The following is a 19,749-nucleotide window of genomic DNA, read 5'->3' on the forward strand; positions in this document are numbered from 1 at the left end:
TGGCAATATGACTGATGCCAAAATATTTGTTATATTATTGCAGTATAGAACCAAAAGGTGATATATGCAGCATGATGGAAAATATTTTGGCTTTAGCCATTGCAAATTGTGGTCATCCATCAAGTGCTGAAATATTTGATCACCGTCGGACCTAAATCTCATCTTCCCAAGCATCAATATAAGGATCTTTTTATTCTTTTATAGTTACTCATCTGTGTACAGATTCAATATTTAATTAAAATGAAAGCTGATACAACATATCCCGAGCTCAAATAAAGACATCAAAGAGTAGCTTTTTTCACTAACCACCTCTTAAAGAACGTTCCTCGTAGAAATCTGTCCTTGAAGAACACATCCTTTGCAGTATTCTATGTCTAGAAAAAACTCCAGAATAACAAATGCCAAATAGTTCCTTGCAAAAAAATTTCATGCAGCATGTCTTGCAAGGCGATAATTGTAAATTTTAAGGTGAGAATACACATGCAATGCTATGGTGACTTACTAGTTGTTAATGCAATAGAAATCTTTGTAAACCTGTCCCTCACTGTCATTAGTGATCGATAGTATCGTATTAATGTACATGGTTTCCAAATTTATTATTCATATTCCAATTTTCTTAACTAATATTGCGGAGATGAGCAGTGCATGTACTACAGTTCAATTTGAAGTTCAAATTGCTTGATGCTGGAGATTATGAATTGAGTAAAATTAAGATACCTTTCGATTTTGAAGTCCTCTGCTATCCAAGACACTTGCATTAGATGATCTGAACCTAATATAATTTTAGAGTGTTGTTAAAAGAAAAGTTTCAAAACTTAATGTGAGAAATCCTTGCCATAAACATTTTTAAATTTGACAATTCTATGATTCAAATGGTATTTCTTGAAAATAGTAAATTCTGCGATGTTCATTCTAGAAAAGGAGATTCTGAAATCCCTGTGTAATAAAGCACTTATATGTTGAATGGATCGACCAAAGGGAATTAAATGACAAATAAATTAGTTAAACAAATCCAACATATCTATATGAATTCTTAGTTATTATATATATGTATGCAAACAATAATGTCATTATATTTGGAAAAAATAATCAATATTATCATATTCTATAGGTGTATGTTTGAAATGTGGTCATTCACTGGGAAACAAGTGAAGGAATATTGATTGGCCTTTCAAACTCAGACAAGTCTACTAGATGATCAATTACACATTATCCTAAACTTACAGTTCTATCATGAATTCTGGTTGACTCTAGTCATATTTATAAGCAACTTTTAAGTTCCATAATTTGAATATCAAATATCTCGGTGACATTATGCACTAGAAATCTGCAATAATCTGCCTTTCAGGGATGGGAAGTTGCTGACCCAGCAAGTAAACGAAGTAGCCTTTCATATCCCTCTATACTTCCAGCTAATAATTATTTTAAAATAAAATTGCAACATATGATTTATAACATTATGATTTGAAGGAATTAAGTTATATTTTTACATTCTTTATGTAATCTTGTTGCCATATTTCATGAAAGCAAAAAGGTTGAGTGATTGCTGCACTAATCATCTGATGATTGATAGGACAAATGAAATCAGCAATAGCTACTTTGTCTTGCTTCTTCAGTTCTTGTCTCATTTTAATACAGGTAAACATGTTTTTATTTTAGTAAGGCATATAAATTAAATTTAATGTCATAACTAGTTTTTCATGTGGAGAAGAGCTTATACCTCAATAGAAGTTTCCAAAGTCCTAACTTCAGTAGAATTGAGAGTATTAACATAAATATTTGATTTTTCAAAATATTATCAATCTCTTACAATGTACAATCCAATTACAATGATTCAATTCTATCATATCCACTATTATTGGTAAAAAGATCTGTTTTTTCCACAGCATGCTGCATTTGTATAACAGGCGCAGTTGTGAAAAGGCATCTAGTTTATTGTAATTTTCCACATAACACAAGAAACAACTGTTGTTTTTAATTAGCTTTGTAAATCCAACTTCAGTTATCTAAAATGTTTTCTTCAGTGTATAATTCCTTGCGAAAGATAGATAAGCAGCAAAATTCAATGCAGACAGGCCTGTCAATGCCAAGAAGTAATAATCGAGGTGCCCACTGTTCAAATCCTCCGATATCCACCCCGGACTCCCTCCTCTTGTCGTGGCAAGATCAACAAGTGTGACAATAAGAGAGCTCAAGTAATTGCCAAAGGAGATGGTGAGCAATGCAATTGCTGTGCACATGCTCTTCATTGTATCAGGTGCCTGGCCATAGAAGAATTCAAGCTGGGTAATGAGACTGAAGACCTCTGAGCCTGCTATAATAAAATACAGGGGAAGTTGCCATGCGATACTTATATATTCACCAGCCTTGCCCCTCTCCAATCTCCTCGCCTCCACAAATGCTGCTGTTGCCATTGCTAGGATCATCAAAAACCGGCCAATTCCCATCCTCTGCAGTTGTGAAAGTCCCCTTCCGTTCCCAATGTAGCTTCTAGTTATGGGAACTATGATTTTATTGTAAAAAAGGACCCAAGCCATGATACATATCACTTCAAAAGAACACAAGGATGCAGGAGGGATAGAAATGGACCCGATCTTCGTGTTCATCGCACTGCCTTGTTGGATGAAAGTGGTATTCATCTGAGAATATGCAGTGCAGTAGAGGATGCCAGTCACCCATATTGGCAGCAGGCGCAGAAGTATCTTCAATTCTTCCACTTGAGTTATTGTACAAAGTTTCCATGAACTTTGAGGATCATTATCTTTTAGGTCTGAATACAAGATAATAGCAGCTTTGTCCAAAAACCTGAGCAGACATCATATAATTCCTTAAAGAAGACCAATATAATAAATTCTACTACCTTAGAAGAAGACTCAGAGAGACAGTAAGAATCAACTGAGGGAGCAGCTCAGGATTTCATTTATCCATGACAATGATTTATATAGACGTAGTTTGTGTAAACAATATAAAATTAGAAAGGGAACATATTGGATTCAGCGAAATGATTAGTTGGCATAAAGTCAGTTTAGCCCTTGCTATTGAGTCTTGATATTTTCAGAAGCTTACCAAACAGATAATTTCATAAGCAATCCCTTGAAATAGGAACTGTTCACTTATATATTTAAAGCCTACATTTGAAAAACATTTCTTGATTTGGAACCTGGAATATGGATTTCCTTGGCTTCATCGTAAAGTTTAATCAAAAAATATTAGTTGTGGCACCTGTAACTTTAAATTTTATAAAAGTACCTGAATTCTTCAGTATGCATCAATCTCTCTTGTCCCAAATTATCCGAGTTCTTGTCATTCACCTCATGCAATAGAGTGCAGTCTGTGGGTACTTCCAAGCTCATCTTCCTACAAGAGGCAACCAATACCTGAAAAACACTCTTCAGAGGACTCCCACTTGGCATCCGCAGCCGATAAATTGGTGTTCCTAACAAATAGCCTCCAAAGGCCAAAGCTATGCACAATGTTGCAATGCCAAACCCAAGTGCCCAATCTACATTTTCCTGTATATAGACTATCAAAGTGCCCGAAGTAAGCAGTCCGAAGGTGATAGTAACATAAAACCAACTGAAGAAAGCACGCTTCTTTTCTCTCTCGACCGGGTTCTCATCACTGAATTGATCTGCACCAAAAGGAAGCAATGCCGACCTGACTCCTCCACTCCCAAAAGCAATGAGATACAGCCCAGAAAAGAACATGAGATTCTGAGCTCTAGTTGCTGGCTGACATGAGCTTCCTTCACATGGAGGAGGCTTTAAAGACGGAGCAAAAGCCGAGACAGTGATGGTAATCATCCCCTAGTAATAATTAAAAAGATCAATGTAGAAGAAAAAAATAATTATTGTCATAATTTATGACAATGGAGAACGTGTTATCACACTAGTATTTTCGGATTGAATGATGAAGGTTCTAAAGCTCGCAGACCACGAGATATATTGTGAGGGAGATGAGTATTGTCTTGTAATTCCCCCAATATGTATCAGCTATAAGAGCTCCAACCAGTGGTATAAAATAGCTTGTTCCACTCCAAGTAGCAGCATTTGCAGCATTAGAAGCATTGCTTCCATGGAGGACATTGCGTAGATATACAACTAAGTTTGTAGCGATGCCATTGAAAGCTGTACTCTCCAAGCATTCAAATCCTAGAAGAACAAGGAAATTTAAGTCATATGCTGTGTACTCAAAAAAGATTGTTTTAGTACAGGAAAAATTAAGCTTGTACATAACCAACCAAATTAAAAAAAAACAAAACAAAAAAAAAAACCATGAGAATCTCAGTTTGATCTTATGTTTTCCGTTAGTATCAATGTCATACCAAACTAGGCCTAGAAAATTCCTGATACCTCCAAAACTAGTTAAAACTCTGAACACTTGCAGCATTTTTGCTCATATTCTGCAAGAACATGCCTTGTACCATACAGTGGCCATATTAGTAAATCTTTGAAAGTTATCTTGAACAACCTATATGATATGGGAATAGATTAAACCTCACCCAGAATAATTTTTGGTGCTTTCCAGTCACTAGGTTTGTCCTGTAACTGAGGCCCTTCACGTACTTCCAGTGATGTGTCATCTTCACAATGCCTTGATGAATAGCTCTGGAAAAAAGACCAGATATCAGCAAAAATTATCATGGTTGATAACCCCTCTGCAAACGATTAGTTAAGATTGTAGTGTGATATCTAGGGTACATGCTGAACTGTAATTATGCATAAGTGTTTTGGCTAATGATGGCTAAGAAATCAGCAGGGCTGGGCATAACTACAAACAACAGAGTCCCAAAACAAACTGAAGACCCAGTTATATCTCAGAGCCATCCTTTATTTTTTTTCAGGGGCTTCGGCTTGCCAAAGGGCCTTGAAGTAGGGATTCAACAGATCTCCAGCGTTGATGAATTTATAAAGGGATATTACAGCTGTCAGGTTTATGCACAATCTCACCCATTATAGTATGCACAGTCTTGGATATCATAACCGAAATGCATATTGCATGCACAATCTTGATATATGAGCTCAAAGCAATCTCCAAGTCAAATTTGAATTTAGTATCTATACTAAATCATAAAATTTTGCTATTTTATTTTACTATATCTGATCCCTAGTATATTTTTCATAATCATAGAATTTTGTTGTTGTATCGTACTGTATCTGGTCCCCCGAGTCAAGAGGATCAATTTAGTATATAAAGCACACCAATGCCATAAACAGAATAAGAAATTTAAGTCTCATTTCCAGTAGTATAAATTTTTCAAGGGAGCTCACAGAGAATGATCTATTGTTAGTTAGTTTCTAGATTGGCTTATCCTCCACCCTGGTTGGTCTCCAGATGGGCAGGCTTCTGAGTTCAGTCTCCTCTCCTCATCCAGAAAGGTTCCCAAAGCATCAGTGTATATTCCATATTGGTTAGTTGATTGGAAGCATGTCTGCAAGGCCAAGTCTGAAGGGGGTTTGTGAGGCAAGAATTTAGAGGACATGAACTAAATGGGCATAGAGATTCCAAGTTAATCTGACAGCCAAATGCAGAAGACTAATACACACCTCGTACTATTCAAGAAGGTTTCTGGCTCCAAGAACCGGGAAATTTGTTGTTGGCCTCTCACTTACATGGAAGGAAATCAGTAAGAACTTAAATGCCTTCTCGAACCGTTCAGCTTTCAGAGTTAGTAATGGTAGATGTGTGAGATTCTGGGAAGGCTCATGAGTAAGAGTCCATCCCACTTGCTCTTCTATTTCCCAATCTCTACTCAATTCATTCTGAAGCCTAATGTCACTGTAGCTTCGTGATGGAAATGGAGAACCAGGGAATGGAAGATTGCCTCTTGGTATTGTGTGTTCACCATTTGTCTTTTAGATGGATCCAACCTACTTTAACGCACTCTTTGAAGTGATCTTGAATGGAGCTTCCCCTTCTTTTCTACTCATATAAAAGCCTAAATTAAAGCTTTCAGAGCCAGAAGGCTGGCAAAATTGTAATGATTGGAATGATAAGGTACGGAAGAAGCGTCAGAGCGCATGCAATGAGTTATGTAGATATCTAATTGTCGACATGCTTTGCTACATAAAATAGCAGGCTTCTGAAATTGGCTAATTGCGCTACCAACATAACAAAGAATCAATTTAGATGGTCAACATTTGTGAAGTTGAAGGTGCAAAAAGCCTAAGTAAAGGGGTCTGGATTTTTTAAAAAAGAAATTGAAAGATTCCACATCGGCTAAACTCGTTTCAGAGTCTGAGCATATGAGGCGGGTGTCTCTAAATCCTACAGGCATATTTTGGATGGAAAACAAAATCAGAGAGGAGTCTAAGCGGCGCCTGCGCACACGTACGGGCTCCAGAACCGGACAATATCTGGCAGGAAAGCTCCGTGCTCCTCCCTCATATAGCCCCCACGTGGGCACTGGGTGCCTCACGCACCCTACGCAGGCGGAGGCGTGACATTTGGTATCAGAACCGAGGACGACTCTAGTCCGAGGATGGGTGAATGAAAGATCTCACATCGGCTAAACTTATTTCAGAACCTGGGTATATGAGGCAAGTGTCTTCAAATTCTGCATACGCGTTTTGGATAAAAACAAAATCGGAGAGAGGTCTGAGCGGCGCGTGTGCCCACGTGCGAGCTCCAGAATCGGACAATATTTGGCAGGAAAGCCCCGTGTTCCTCCTTCATATGGCCCTCACGTGCCCCGCGCAGGCGGGGGCGTGACAAAAATATTAGCTGAAGCATCATTTAATTTATTTTATATTATTTATTTATTTTGAGATCTGTAGGGGCCGGCTAATTCTCACCTACCCCAGTATCTCTAGAGAGTCCAGTTGATGATAGGGTGGGAGCTTGCCTGCTTCTTCTTATATGTTGAGGAAGATCGGATTGGCTGATACGGGGAGATTAGGCATAGAAAATATTAAAATTTATATAAGCCCGGTCCATGATCAGCTCTGCTTGAGAGCTAATTCTAACTTGTGCTGTGGTCAACAACGACGACGACAAAAAAAAATGCAGAAAGGAAATCTGAAATAAAATGCACATAACCTTCCTTGACAAAGTCCAAGGGCAGGTAAGAATCCAAAGAGTCAAAAGTAAACAAAATTGACAAGGTCAACCCCCCTAGTTCATTCAAGGCTTCTTGTTGGCAACATGATTGCTAGAACTGTTAACACTTAGGATGACCATAAGAAGTTTGGTGGCTTGATGGTTGTTGGGGTGCAATGGACAGCTACCACCACGAAAAACAATAGCAAGCACCATCCAGCTGACACGTAGCCATTTCACGCGGCCCCACTACAAATACACGTATGTTTTTCCCCGATACAAAATGTTAGAACCCAAACATTCCATTCTCTCACGAATTTAGGAGAAATCAACGTAAACTAATACCAAAACGGGTGTTTTGAGGGGAGAAAACAGATTAATAACCAGAAGTTTCACCAAAAACAACATAATAAAGATGAGAAATTTAAGGAAAAAGAGGATGTCGCTACCTTACTTAGCAAAGGCGTTCTCTCCCCTCTCTCCATAGAAGAACTCCCCAACTCCATTGCTCTTCCAAGTGGAGTCGGCCCTTCCCTTATCCAAGACCACCTCCTTCCAACCATATATATTTATGTTGTTGCTGCTGTTGAGCAAAATGACTATAATGCCTTCACAGCATTGACGAACTTATGGATCAAATCAAGTACTTTGGGGTATTAGTCGTCTTCGAGAAAAAAAGGTTGGTGAGGTTGGTGAGGTGACGTTGGGCTATCGGCATACAGCGTCATGATTGGACTTTGATGACAAATAAATTTGGATGATTCATAACAAGAGGCACCGCATAAGGTCGGGTTCAGGTTGCATCATTCTTGCGAAAGATGATTGATGTTTTTTCATGACGTTGATCATTAGATTAGATTGCACGCTGCACAAATCTCAAAATATTTTAAAATTCTTTATTTATCCATCTGCAGTGATATCAAAGTGGCCATTATGCGATCCAACGGTGCATTCAGAGGAAGGCTAACCCTTCCTCAGAGTTCATTCCTTCGTATAATCACTTCATGCAAACCACCAAACAGAAGGGCCTGACTATGAGCTCTGCATAAAGACAAGCTGAAAGTGCTGAGTGCAAAGTTTTTCTGAAATCTTTGGTATGTGGGTAACCCTTTGGTTTAGGCTCCACATACAAGATACTGTTATATATCTCGGATGATTCCAAATGGTGTTATTATTTTTTTTGGGTCCGCATCATAATACACGAAATAAAATTTTGCTGGCAACTTAACTACATCTTGAGCTTTTGCTCCAAAATAAAAAAATAAAAAAAAGCCATCTTCAATGCTCCATAATGACTGTCTTGGGTGTGTACTTCCTTGCAAAAGCAAGATAGACAGAAAAATTCAATGCACATAGGGCTGCCCACAGCAAGAAATAGTAGTCTAGGTGGCCTTTGTTCACATCATCCGAGATCCACCCTGGTTCCCCTCCTCTGGTTGTTATAGCTGCAACAAGTGTGACAACAAGAGAGCTCAAGTAGCTTCCAAGTGAGGTTGAGAGCAGCGCAAGTGCAGTGCACATGCTCTTCATTCTTTCAGGTGCCTGACCATAGAAGAACTCCAGCAGCGTAATATTGCTGAAGACATCTGAGCCTGCTTGAATAAAAAACTGAGGAAGTTGCCACATAATGCTTATAGGTTCGCCGGTCTGGACACTCCCCAATCTCCTTGCCTCCACATATGCAGCTGTTGCCATTGTCAGGATTATTAGAAAACGGCCAATTCCCAAGCGCTGCAGCAGGGAAAGTCCAGTTCCATTTCTGAAGTAAATTCTAGTTGCTGGGACTATGATTTTGTCATAGAGAACGACCCAAATCATGACGCAAATCACTTCAAATGAAGCCAAGGATGCTGGAGGGACGGAGAAGGACCCGATCCTGGTGTTCATGGCACTCCCTTGTTGGATGAAAGTTGTGAACAATTGAACACATGCAGCTGCATAGATGACACCAGTTGCCCATATAGGAAGCAAGCGTAGCAGTATCTTTAACTCCTCCACTTGAGTAACAGTACATAGCCTCCATGAACTCCTAGAATCACCATCCTTCAAATCCAAATCAGAAACAACAGCAGCTTTGTCTAAAAACCTGAGAACAAAATGCAGAATCTTGATAAGCAAATGTTGCGTCTTTTGGGAACTTCTGAAAGTATATGTAGAAAGGGGGAGCAAGCAAAAGGTAAAATCAGAAACAGCATTAGGCTTCACATCTACAAAACCGGCGACCGTGGATCTAGTGAAATGGGTGAAGATAAAAACATATTAGAGAAAGGGCTTCTCCAAATTCAACCAATCAAGACAAAAATCTAAAACAGTGCTTTAAGGTGGTAGACAAATTGATTTCGTAAATGGGTCATATTGATTTTTTTTTTCAAATGAACATATTGAGATGAAAATATATGTTAGTCCAGATTTACTGCAATCCAAATAACCACTCACTAGCATCATATTTCTTTAGTTATTGGTGGAGCCTTGCCAAGTACAACTACCTGAATCCATCAGTATGTGCTAATCTCTGCTGTGCCAAATCATGCGAGTTTTTATTCTCCTCGTACAAGAGACTGCCATCCTGGGGAACTTCCAAGTTCACCTTCTTGAAAGAGGAAACCACAACCTGAAGAACACTATTCAAAGGGCTGCCGCTTGGCGTCCGCACCCTATAAGTTGGTGTTCCTAAGATAAAGGCTCCTAGAGCTAGAAAGATGCACGTAGTTGCAATGCCGAACCCTAATGCCCAATTGACATTTTGTTGTATCCAGACTATTAAAGTGACCGAAGTGAAAAATCCTAAGGTGATGCAGAGATAGAACCAACTGAAGAAAGACCCCTTCTTTTCTCTTTCTGCTGGTTTCTCATCATTGAACTGGTCCGCACCAAAAGGAAGCAGTGTTGACTTGATTCCTCCACTCCCAAAGGCAACAAGATACAACCCAGAAAAGAAAGCAAGATTTTGAGCTCCACTTGCTGGGTGGCATGAGCTTCCTTCACACGCTGGAGGCTTTAAAGATGGGGAGAAAGCACAGAAAGTTATTGTGATCATCCCCTAGCAATGATTAAGGAAAGCATATCAGAGTAGACAAAGCATGATAATTGTTGAAATATATGACTAAAGAACAAGCCACAATATGGTTACCTATCTATATGTAAATAAGCATGTAAGCATGCAAATATATATGCACGTATAAATACTTTAGGAATGAGATATAAGGGGTTATAAATCTGACATACAAGAAGATAAATCATGAGGGAGATTTTGATTGTTTTGAAATTCCCCCAGACTGAATCAGCTATTACAGCTCCGACCAATGATGTGAAATAAGTTGTTCCACTCCAGGTAGCGACATTTGCTGCACTCGAAGCACTGCTTTCATGAAGGATGCTGTGAAGGTATACAACTAAATTTGCACCAACGCCATTGAAAGCTGCACTATCTAAACAGACGAGTCCTACAAGAACAATGTGTTCATGTAAGTAGATGTTATACATTTACAGAAGTAGCCCGTGACCATGATACATTTAATCATAATGGGCCTTATGTTACATGAATAAACATATCTGCAAATTGTAGCTTCTATTTCTCAAACTTCTCATGAAAAATGTGGAACACCAATATATATTATTCTAGAATTTTTCTCTTCAGGAATTGTACTTTAGAATGTTTTATCCAGCTGACAAAGAAAGGAACAAAAGCATACCCAATATAATTGCTGGTGCCTTCCAAATACTAGGTTTATGCTGCAGGCATGGCCCATGATGTACTGCCGATGATCTGTCATCTTCGCAGTTGCTTGATGAATAATTCTGAAAGACAAAGCCAAGTAGCAGCATGAATAATAATGATCTTCTAATGCGGTACATCCCTCAAGTTTCTTCGTTTGTTCGTGAAATAATTGTTTACGACAGATAGCACAAAGTTTAATTGCTAGAAGAAAAACAGAGATAGTATTGTATGTAGATGAAAGCAAGGAGTTTAAATGGAACTATATTGATGAGGAGAGAAACTTTTTCCTAGAAGTATGGAGAACTTTTTTAAGGAATTTTGTTTTTCTTCTTTTAAAATTATGCAGCACTAAGTAAAGAGAATGACCATGGTTGTGGGCTGAAACAGACCATCTTGAGCTAGAAAGTAATCTCCACCCTTCTCTTTACTTAATTATGACCAAAGTGCATTCTCATCTAACTAAAATTGCATGATATCTAAACTAGTAAGACATCCCAAGAACTTATGGCATGCCTACCTCTGATACATATCCATACCATATATTCCACTGAACAAAAGAAAGGACTCAAAGATCACATATCAAAGTCAAGCCCTGCATCAACTATCACCATTTGTGCTGACAACATCTACATATGTCATCAGTAAAACTAATGGATCTATCCACAACTTTTAAACCATATGGTTTTGCAATTGGATGAGTTGATTATAGAGGCAAAAACAAAGATAAGACATCGTATTAGAACTACATAGGAAGGATTTTTTTCTTACTCTAATTTCTTCATTAACACAATACGATGCAACAGATAAAGATGGATTCAGTAAATTATATTAGTTACAAAGGTTAGATACAAGGAGTCGCCTTGTGTGTGGATTTCAGAAACGTCATTAGCACTTGTGAGTAAAGTTTCATGGAACAATGGTGTCTCGCAACTTTGTATGAATCCAAACAATAGAGAAGTTCAAGAACATATGATGAGTGCTGTAGACGTTTACACTTTGAGATGAATTCCTTGTACAATTCTAATTATTTAGGCAAAAAAATAGCAACTTTTTTTTTTGTCACCATAGAGGAGCTCAATGATTGTCAATTAAAAGCAGTAGTCAGTGAAGATGGTAGGATGTGCCTAGCTTCTTTTTTTTTTTTACTTCTTTTGTCAAAAATAAGCTTAGAATAACTTGAAGAAGAAGAAGAAGAAGGGAGATCTACAAAAATTGGAGAGTACATACTGAGATTACCTTGTTTAGCAGTAAAGGCCTCGTTTCCCCTCTCTCTAACGAATCCCCGTGCTCCATTGCAAGAGAGCAATGAAAACTCCAAGCCTTTTTCTGGGAGGGGTTAAAAAGAAAAAAAAAACTCCTTGCTTTCGAGTCCCAATCTTTGAGGCCTCTTTCCGTCCCCTTCCTTCCTCTAGTGGAGACCGGACCGCCGGTGACACTTTTCCTCGAGTGAAGTTTTTTTTCCAATCCTGTCCACGTCCTTGCAACGTTGAACGCTGAAACACCAAGTTGGTCTTCGGCTCCACCGCAATTACTGGTATTCTTAATAAGTTAGGTTGGTTGGTGGAGCCGGCGGAGGTTACGAGCCTTGGCATAATTTCCGCATGATCACATCCTAATAAAACAATCAAGCGTTAGCTGGCATCCAACATCCGGAAGTCGTGTACTCCCTGCTCAGATGCACAAAAACGCCATATTTAATTTTAGATATGATAACAGATGCGACCAATCATTTGAAGAACCATGTGATCTTGGGCACGACTCCCAAGACTTGGAAGAAGAGAGGTAAGAGCAACTAATTTATTACAAACAATCACAGCCTAAAGTGTAGAGAAATATTAGAAACAATGGGAGGATAGTAATTGAAATAATATGGGACACACTAGAAAAAGCCAATAATTTTCCGCCTGTAGAAAAAATTTTCTTTCACTATTATAGAAAATCAATGCTTGAGTATATAATGCATGAAAAAGTAATTTTTTAAGATTTGATTAACCGTAAGAAATAACACGTTCCAGAACGGCATATATTTGGTTGAGTATGAGAAAGTTATGTAAATTACTTATTTTATTCTTAATAAAAAAATCTTATCCTATTTTACCTAAAAGCTTTAGGGTATTTTGGATTGTTCTAATTTTTAGCTAGTGAAAATTAGATTTTTTCATATTCCGCATAAATTTTTGTTTTCTACAAAATGTGAAAATTTTATTTTTATGAAAAAATTACTTGATCGCTCTTGTTTGAAAACTTCAAGAAAACACGAAGAAGCACTTCTGCATGTCCCATTAAGCATACTTTTTCTCCTCTTTTTTCTGCAAACCAAACGAGTCCAAAGTACTTCAACAGATTGGCTTGCAAATCATTGAAACTATCATAATTGGACTTTTAAGGGTTGATGCTGAGGTGAGCTTATTTTTGAGATTTCAATTTTTCTAGGGCATTTCTCTGTTTCCCAAAAGGAAAAGAAAAGAAAAGAAACAGGATACACTAACCCAGCGTGAGCTGACAGAGGTTAGACCAAAAACAATGGTAACTCGCCTGGGATTTGGATTTGAATTTTTTATCATTACCTATTTGTAACGCTAAAAGCTCGGGTGTCCGCCCACGCACGGCCAGACATTACAGTCCAAAGCTTTCCTATTTCGCAACAAGATGAAAGGAATTTTCACTTGGCTCAAAACCCCTTTCAAGTGCCCCAATAGTTTTCTTTTTTATTAACAAAGATCGCCTTTTCTATTAAAAGAATTCAATGGTTCTCCTTTTGCGGGCCAAACATTAGCTGGAGATAATTTGAATAGAACTGGGAAATTTTATGGCCAATGTGCATAGATGGTGATGAATGGATATTTGAAATGGTCTCAAGAAGCGCGGCGCTGCAACAAAATAAATTAATTTCATTAAGAACTACATGAAAAATCCTGTTACTGATTTTATGTTGATTTTCTTCGATTCTTATTGGTCGTTACAAACTTTACCATCTCGCCCTGCACCTTGCTATTAACTGTGCAACTTTCTTTTCTTTTCTTTTTTTTCATTTTTTGGGTTTAAGCAGCACATTTAGATTTCCCTAGAGCATATACATCTTGTGGCATTAGTATGAGTAACATTTCATTACTGAAACCAAATCTATTAGGCTGAGTACCACATAATTGAGCTTGAATGGTTAGCCACATAAAAGGCTACTCAATCAACCGCCCTGTTCATCGTCCTGTAAATGCGAATGATCCTAAAATGACTAAAAGTGGAGATAACCTCATCATGTTATCTAGGATAAGGTGAGAGAAAATTGAGTTGGACAGAGCTCTGATAAGCTATTTGATAACCGTCTTGGAGTCTCCCTCTAGAATAATGTTGGGGCTCTCAGACAACTATATACCTTTCTCTCCCAATACCAATTTTTCTTGTATACTTTTTTCTTATCAAAGAAAAAACCTCTCTTGTATTTTCCTGCCAAAAAAAAAAAAAGCGAGAGTCTCACATCGGCCGCTCCACCGAAACAGTCAGATTAGATTAGACTGCACCAAGAAAATGCCTGCAATAATATAACTTTACATCACCAGATATATGCAATACTGAAACTCTATATTTAAGCTGCAGCATGTCAGACTTATCTCACCCAGTAAACATTTAAGCAGACTTATTCTCAGAAATTTGAGCACTTCATTTTTTGAGAGAAGAATTTGAGCACAAAGATGTTGATATAATTATCGCTTTTCAAAATATGCTTTCAGAAAACATGACAATTCGTTCAATTATACTGATACAACTCTACAAAATCCATTAAGGACACAAGAAACAATTCGCTTATAAGGATATTGCTGCAGCTATACACAACTGTAATGAGAAGAACTTCTAATTCATCATAGCATCAGCAATTCAATTTTGTAGGCTAATTTTTCTGACTACAACTTCAACTTCCTGAAATGACTTTCTTCAGAGTGTACTTCCTTGCAAAAGCAAGATATATGAAAAAATTTAATGCACATAGGCCTGCCCACGCCAAGAAATAGTAGTCAAGGTGCCCTTTGTTCAGATCATCAGGCATCCAGCCTAGTTCCCCTCCTCCTGTTGTTATGGCTGCAATGATTGTGACGACAAGAGAGCTCAAGTAACTGCCTAGTGAGATCGAGAGCAGTGCCAGTGCTGTGCACAAGCTCTTCATTGATTCAGGTGCCTGGCCATAGAAGAATTCAAGCTGGGTGATATTACTGAAGACGTCCGAGCCAGCCTGAATGAATAGCTGAGGAAGTTGCCACAAAATACTTAGTTGCGGTTCACCAGCCTTGACCCTCTCCAACCTCCTCATCTCCACATAAGCAGCTGTTGCCATTGTTAGGATTATTAGAACACGGCCGATTCCCATCCGTTGCAGCTGGGAAAGTCCAGCTCCATTCCCAAAGTGGCTTTTAGTTGCCGGGCCTATGATTTTATCATAGAAAATGACCCAAACCATGACGCATATCACTTCGAAAGAACCCAAGGATGCTGGAGGGATGGAGACGGAACCAACCCTGGTGTCCATTACAGTCCCTTGTTGGATGAAAGTTGTAAACAGTTGAACACATGCAGCTGAATAGATGACGCCGGTTGCCCATATCGGAAGCAAGCGTAGAAGTATCTTCAGCTCCTCCACTTTACTGATGGGACACAGTCTCCATAAACTATGAGAACGACCATCCTTCAAATCTGAATCAAGAACAGTAGCAGCTTTGTCTAGAAACCTGAGAAAGTGATGCAAAATCTTAATAGGTCATTTTCTATTCCTTTGCGAAGTCTTGAATTGAATGCAGAAAGGAAGGGTAAGGCAAGATATAGAACCTAAGAATGAAATCAGGCTTCATCCACAAGATAATGACTATGGATCTAGAAAAATGTGTGAAGATCAATGGTATAAAAAAAAGGGCATATACCCGAGTTCAACCCATTACGACAGTATATAATCAAAGTCGATGCTTTAAGGTGGTAAACAGCCATATTTAGCACCTGGTGTTGATCCTGTAGTTTTAACGTGTGTATGTGCGTGTACATATACATGCAAAGAAAACCATCTACCATCTTGACTTTGACTTGGTAATATAAATTCAATCGGATTTGTTGCAATTTAATGACTTGTCACTAACATTATGTTCTATTGTAATGGGTGGAGCAATCTCAAGAATAACAACTATGTAAAAGTACCTGAATTCATTGGTATGCGCTAATCTCTGTTGCATCGACTTGTCTTTCTCCTCGTACAAGAGACTGACATCCCTGGGAACTTCTAAGTTCCTCTTCCTGAAAGCAGCAACCAGTACCTGAAAAACACTCTTCAAAGGGCTGCCAGTTGGCATCCGCATCCGATAACTCGGTGTTCCTAAGAGAAAGGCCCAGAGGGCTACAAATACAAGAAAAGTTGCAATCCCAAATCCAAGGGCCCAATCTATGTTTATTTGTATCCAGACTATCAAAATGCCCGAAGTAAAAAATCCTAAGGTGACAGAGAGATAGAACAGACTGAAAAATGCCCCCTTCTTCTCTTTCTCTGCTGGTTTCTCATCATCGAACTGGTCTGCACCAAAAGGAAGCAATGCTGACTTGACTCCGCCACTCCCAAAGGCAACAAGATACAACCCAGAAAAGAATACAAATTTTTGAACTCCATTTGCTGGGGGACATGAACCCCCTTCACATGCAGGAGGCTTTAATGATGGAGAGAGAGCAAAGAAGGTGATTGTTACCATCCCCTACCAGTGTTTAAGAAATGCAGATCAGAACAGAAGAATAATCAGAATAAACCAGTATAAAATTACTTTTATCAATTGAGGAAAAGTACAAAATTGCTTTTATCAAAGAAAAGGAACACCATAAAAGAAATCTGGGAATGAGAAATGAAGGGTTATAAATCTGACATACGATGAGATATATGATATGGGAAAACAAGATTGTTTTGTAATTTCCCAGATATGAATCAGCTATGACGGCTCCAATCAACGATGTGGAATAACTTGTTCCAGTCCAATTAGAAACTTCTGCTGCACTTGCAGCACTGCCCACATGAAGAATGCTGTGAAGATATACAACTAAATTTGCACCAATGCCATTGAACGCCGCACTGTCTAAGAAATTGAACCCTACATGATCAATGTATTTACGTAAGCATTTGACTACAGTAAATTCAATTCCTCTAGATTACAGTTCAGCCATTAAGTATATATGCAAAATTGCAAACTATAGGCTTCTATCCCTGTGCTTCACAAGAAATATACAGTAGTAATTGCATCCATATACATTAGAAAGATGTATCTCTAATAAACAAGTATAGAATGGGATCATACCCAAAATAATTGCCGGTGCCTTTGAGTTGCTAGGTTTTTGCTGCGACCGGGACTGCTGTTCTACTTCCAATGATCTGTCACCTTCATGGTAGCTTGATGAATAACTCTGAAAGGCGACCAAGTATCAGCATGAATAATAAAGAAATTCTACTGGTAATGTTCTGTTAGTTTCTTCATTTTTTTCATGATCATATAATTAATTACTATAAGAGAATATCAAATGTCCATGAAGGTAAGAAGCATATATGGCACTATATCAATAGGGAAAGAATTTTTCTTTTTATAATAGTATGGATCACTAAAAGAAGTAAAGAGCATATCAGTAATACGCAGTTTGTGATTATCAACCAAAAGAGAACTTCAGAGCTGTAACAACATTCTCTTACTTTGCATGTCTTAAGTTGTGATCAAAGTGCACTTTTCATGACTCTCTCTCTCTCTCTCTCTCTCTCTCTCTCTGTGTGTGTGTGTGTGTGTGTGTGTGTGTGTGTGTGCACGCGCGCATGCGTGCATGTGTGGTGAGGAGTGCAATGGGAGTGCCAAAATTGTCGGAAAGTAAATCAAAGTTTGATGAAGTATAAATCAGTCTTGATGTATTAATTTAGCATTCATGAATGTGGCTCTAAGTATTTGTAAATGATGTCCCTTACAGTTCTATGTAAGTGTTTAATACTTGTGTCTTTTGGGGTATTGTAGTATATTTAGGTAAGGGCGTACAGAGAGTCATAGAGTCTTGCATTCAGTCAGTTTGTAAGTGGGACAACCAAGTGAGGAATTGTTGTGTTGAGTATCTCCAAATTAGTCCCTTTGTAACCTTGTTTGAGAAATAGAATATTGTTTATTTCTTGTTCTACTTTCTCTTCTTGAGCTTTCAATTTTTCCCCACATTAAGCAGAGAATACTAAGTGTTTGTAACCTTGTTTGAGAAACAGATCGCTAAGCAGCAGGGCCCCACATTAATCAGTCCAAGTCTGTTCTCACAGAAATTTTGTCATCTATCTAAAATTGCATTAATCTCTAAAATAGAAAACATCGTAGAGATTTTATGCCCTTATGCACCTTGAAACTGAGATGCTTTTCTCCATTCAACAAAAGGGAGTCAAAAGATCACTACTTTGATACAAGAGACTTTGAGCCAGCTGGTTGGCAACCCTTTCTTCAGTGCATGAGTTGAGGAGAGGTTCTTCTTTCAAACCCATAAGGTGGCAATACCACAGTATTTCTCCAAAAAATAAATAAGAAGAAAAGGATCATCTCAACCCATGTATCTACTGTTACTTTTTCTGTCAACAAATTTTGCATCTCATACATAAAATCTGATGCTGACGTTCACAATCTATGAACTGTGAAGGCATAATTTAATGATTGTGTCGATTGGCAAGGCAAAAACCACGGCAAATTTTGAGTTTGAGTTGGAATCATGCAGGAAAGATGCAACGACATGTCTTGAAATTAGCTGACTACAATGGATGCTATTTTATTCGAAAGCGAATCAAATTTGAACCTCTAAGAGATATCCCACAGAACACAATTGTCCCTTTTAACTCCTAGTTATTCTTATACATAATGTTATGCAATAAAGAGCGACAAACTAACTACCCTGGATCGGGTTGGAAGGGTTATGGGGAGGTTTTCAGCGTAGTGTCTGCACTTAGGACTTTCGAGCGTAAATTATGTAGAACAATTGTAAGGCTCACAACTTTGTATGAACTGGAATAATGTCAATCAATAAGAGTGACCTAACATATAAGATCAGTTTCATAATATTTAATTGTTAAGATGGATATCTTGTAAAATGACAATTAATAAGGTAGGAAACAGCACTTTCAAGGAAGCTCAGAAATAGCACTAAAATGGTTGCTTAAAGGAGTAGGATGGTTTGGATTTGGAAACAATTCAGAATTGGATTTGTACTGATAAAGGGGGAAAAAAAGGATGAAGACCTAATATGACAAGGATAGAAGTTGGGAGAGAAGGATCATAAAGTCAATCCCCTGTAGTTGGGTTCACGCACTAAATCATTATGCTTATGATACTGAATCGTTGTAGGGAACTGCAATTCCAGGCAGCAAGATGCAAGAAAATAAACAATGAAATAATGTTGACTGAGAACTTTTCCAACTCCACTATGATCATAATTACTACGTTTTACTTGGGCGAAACCTCCAGTTGCCTCTTTGCAGGCGGCCCTGTAAATTTAAATTCAGCAGTTCCATCACAATAAACAATTAACCAAAATTTACAACAGAGTCTTATGATGATCCAGTTTCTGCCACCAACAAGGAATGCTAAATCCCATCCAAATCCAAATAAAAACAAATCTGTCCACATGAAATTCAGACAAACAATTTCAGACATATATTGAGAACTAATTCTAATAAGAAATTTTGGAGAAGCAAAAATCAGAGATTTTTGAGAGAAAAAAAGCCAATGATTGCAAACAGAGATGATCGTGCCTTATTAGAAAGCAGAGGCCTTGCTTCTCCTTTCTCCACAGAATCCTCGTGCTCCATTGCTGGAGAATGGTTGAGACTCTTGGTTTCCAGACCCAGTGCCTCTCTTCCTCTCAAAGGCTTCAATGAGGTCCCTTTAATCCCACCGTCCGCTAGCGTCCCGTTTCCTCCGTTGATTTTTTTTTCTTTAACTCTAGTCCATGTTCTCTCACGACTGTGATGAAGCTGA

General features: G+C 38.2%; 3 protein-coding genes across 9 annotated transcripts; all 3 read right to left on the reverse strand.

Moving 5' to 3' along the window:
- Positions 1-1,760: 1,760 nt before the first annotated feature.
- On the reverse strand, positions 1,761-7,599 carry LOC103706448 (protein NRT1/ PTR FAMILY 8.3-like). Of its 6 annotated transcripts, XM_039118353.1 has the most exons (6): positions 7,488-7,599; positions 4,502-4,607; positions 4,353-4,416; positions 3,934-4,151; positions 3,250-3,806; positions 1,761-2,805 (listed from the first exon to the last, which is right to left on the reverse strand). In XM_039118353.1, exons 3-6 carry the CDS (start codon positions 4,387-4,389, stop codon positions 2,007-2,009), a joined length of 1,611 nt encoding a protein of 536 aa, XP_038974281.1. In that variant the 5' UTR covers positions 4,390-4,416; positions 4,502-4,607; positions 7,488-7,599; the 3' UTR covers positions 1,761-2,006. The 6 variants fall into 6 exon arrangements, with proteins under 6 accessions (XP_038974281.1, XP_038974275.1, XP_038974270.1 ...); XM_039118347.1 differs by lacking the exon at positions 4,353-4,416; XM_039118342.1 differs by having other exon boundaries at positions 3,934-4,416.
- Positions 7,600-8,182: 583 nt separating this feature from the next.
- On the reverse strand, positions 8,183-12,313 carry LOC103706438 (protein NRT1/ PTR FAMILY 8.3-like). 2 transcript variants are annotated; one of them, XM_017842389.3, is made up of 5 exons: positions 11,984-12,313; positions 10,731-10,836; positions 10,264-10,481; positions 9,525-10,078; positions 8,183-9,124 (listed from the first exon to the last, which is right to left on the reverse strand). In XM_017842389.3, exons 1-5 carry the CDS (start codon positions 12,047-12,049, stop codon positions 8,317-8,319), a joined length of 1,752 nt encoding a protein of 583 aa, XP_017697878.1. In that variant the 5' UTR covers positions 12,050-12,313; the 3' UTR covers positions 8,183-8,316. The 2 variants fall into 2 exon arrangements, with proteins under 2 accessions (XP_017697878.1, XP_008788759.1); XM_008790537.4 differs by having other exon boundaries at positions 11,993-12,311.
- A 2,119-nt stretch (positions 12,314-14,432) lies between these two features.
- On the reverse strand, positions 14,433-19,749 carry LOC103706428 (protein NRT1/ PTR FAMILY 8.3-like). The gene is made up of 5 exons (XM_008790526.4): positions 19,524-19,749; positions 17,068-17,173; positions 16,646-16,863; positions 15,932-16,476; positions 14,433-15,474 (listed from the first exon to the last, which is right to left on the reverse strand). The coding sequence occupies exons 1-5, from the start codon at positions 19,578-19,580 to the stop codon at positions 14,664-14,666; spliced, it is 1,737 nt and encodes a 578-aa protein (XP_008788748.1). The 5' UTR covers positions 19,581-19,749; the 3' UTR covers positions 14,433-14,663.

The sequence above is a fragment of the Phoenix dactylifera genome, chromosome 2, assembly GCF_009389715.1.
Source record: "Phoenix dactylifera cultivar Barhee BC4 chromosome 2, palm_55x_up_171113_PBpolish2nd_filt_p, whole genome shotgun sequence".
In the NCBI taxonomy this organism is placed as follows: domain Eukaryota; kingdom Viridiplantae; phylum Streptophyta; class Magnoliopsida; order Arecales; family Arecaceae; genus Phoenix; species Phoenix dactylifera.

Excerpts from the sequence above, each read along its gene's own strand:
- LOC103706448 (XM_039118342.1), bottom strand. The coding sequence starts at position 4,389 with ATGCTGCAAGTGTTCAGAGTTTTAACTAGTTTTGGAGGTATCAGGAAT. Across the intron at positions 3,807-3,933 it reads CCCTCACAATATATCTCGTG|GGGATGATTACCATCACTGT; the intron begins GTCTGCGAGCTT and ends AATTATTACTAG. Across the intron at positions 2,806-3,249 it reads ATGCATACTGAAGAATTCAG|GTTTTTGGACAAAGCTGCTA; the intron begins GTACTTTTATAA and ends ATGTCTGCTCAG.
- LOC103706438 (XM_017842389.3), bottom strand. The coding sequence starts at position 12,049 with ATGGAGCACGGGGATTCGTTAGAGAGAGGGGAAACGAGGCCTTTACTG. Across the intron at positions 10,837-11,983 it reads TGCTAAACAAGGTAATCTCA|AATTATTCATCAAGCAACTG; the intron begins GTATGTACTCTC and ends TTTGTCTTTCAG. Across the intron at positions 10,482-10,730 it reads GGCACCAGCAATTATATTGG|GACTCGTCTGTTTAGATAGT; the intron begins GTATGCTTTTGT and ends TTGTTCTTGTAG.
- LOC103706428 (XM_008790526.4), bottom strand. The coding sequence starts at position 19,580 with ATGGAGCACGAGGATTCTGTGGAGAAAGGAGAAGCAAGGCCTCTGCTT. Across the intron at positions 16,477-16,645 it reads CCCATATCATATATCTCATC|GGGATGGTAACAATCACCTT; the intron begins GTATGTCAGATT and ends AAACACTGGTAG. Across the intron at positions 15,475-15,931 it reads GCGCATACCAATGAATTCAG|GTTTCTAGACAAAGCTGCTA; the intron begins GTACTTTTACAT and ends TCACTTTCTCAG.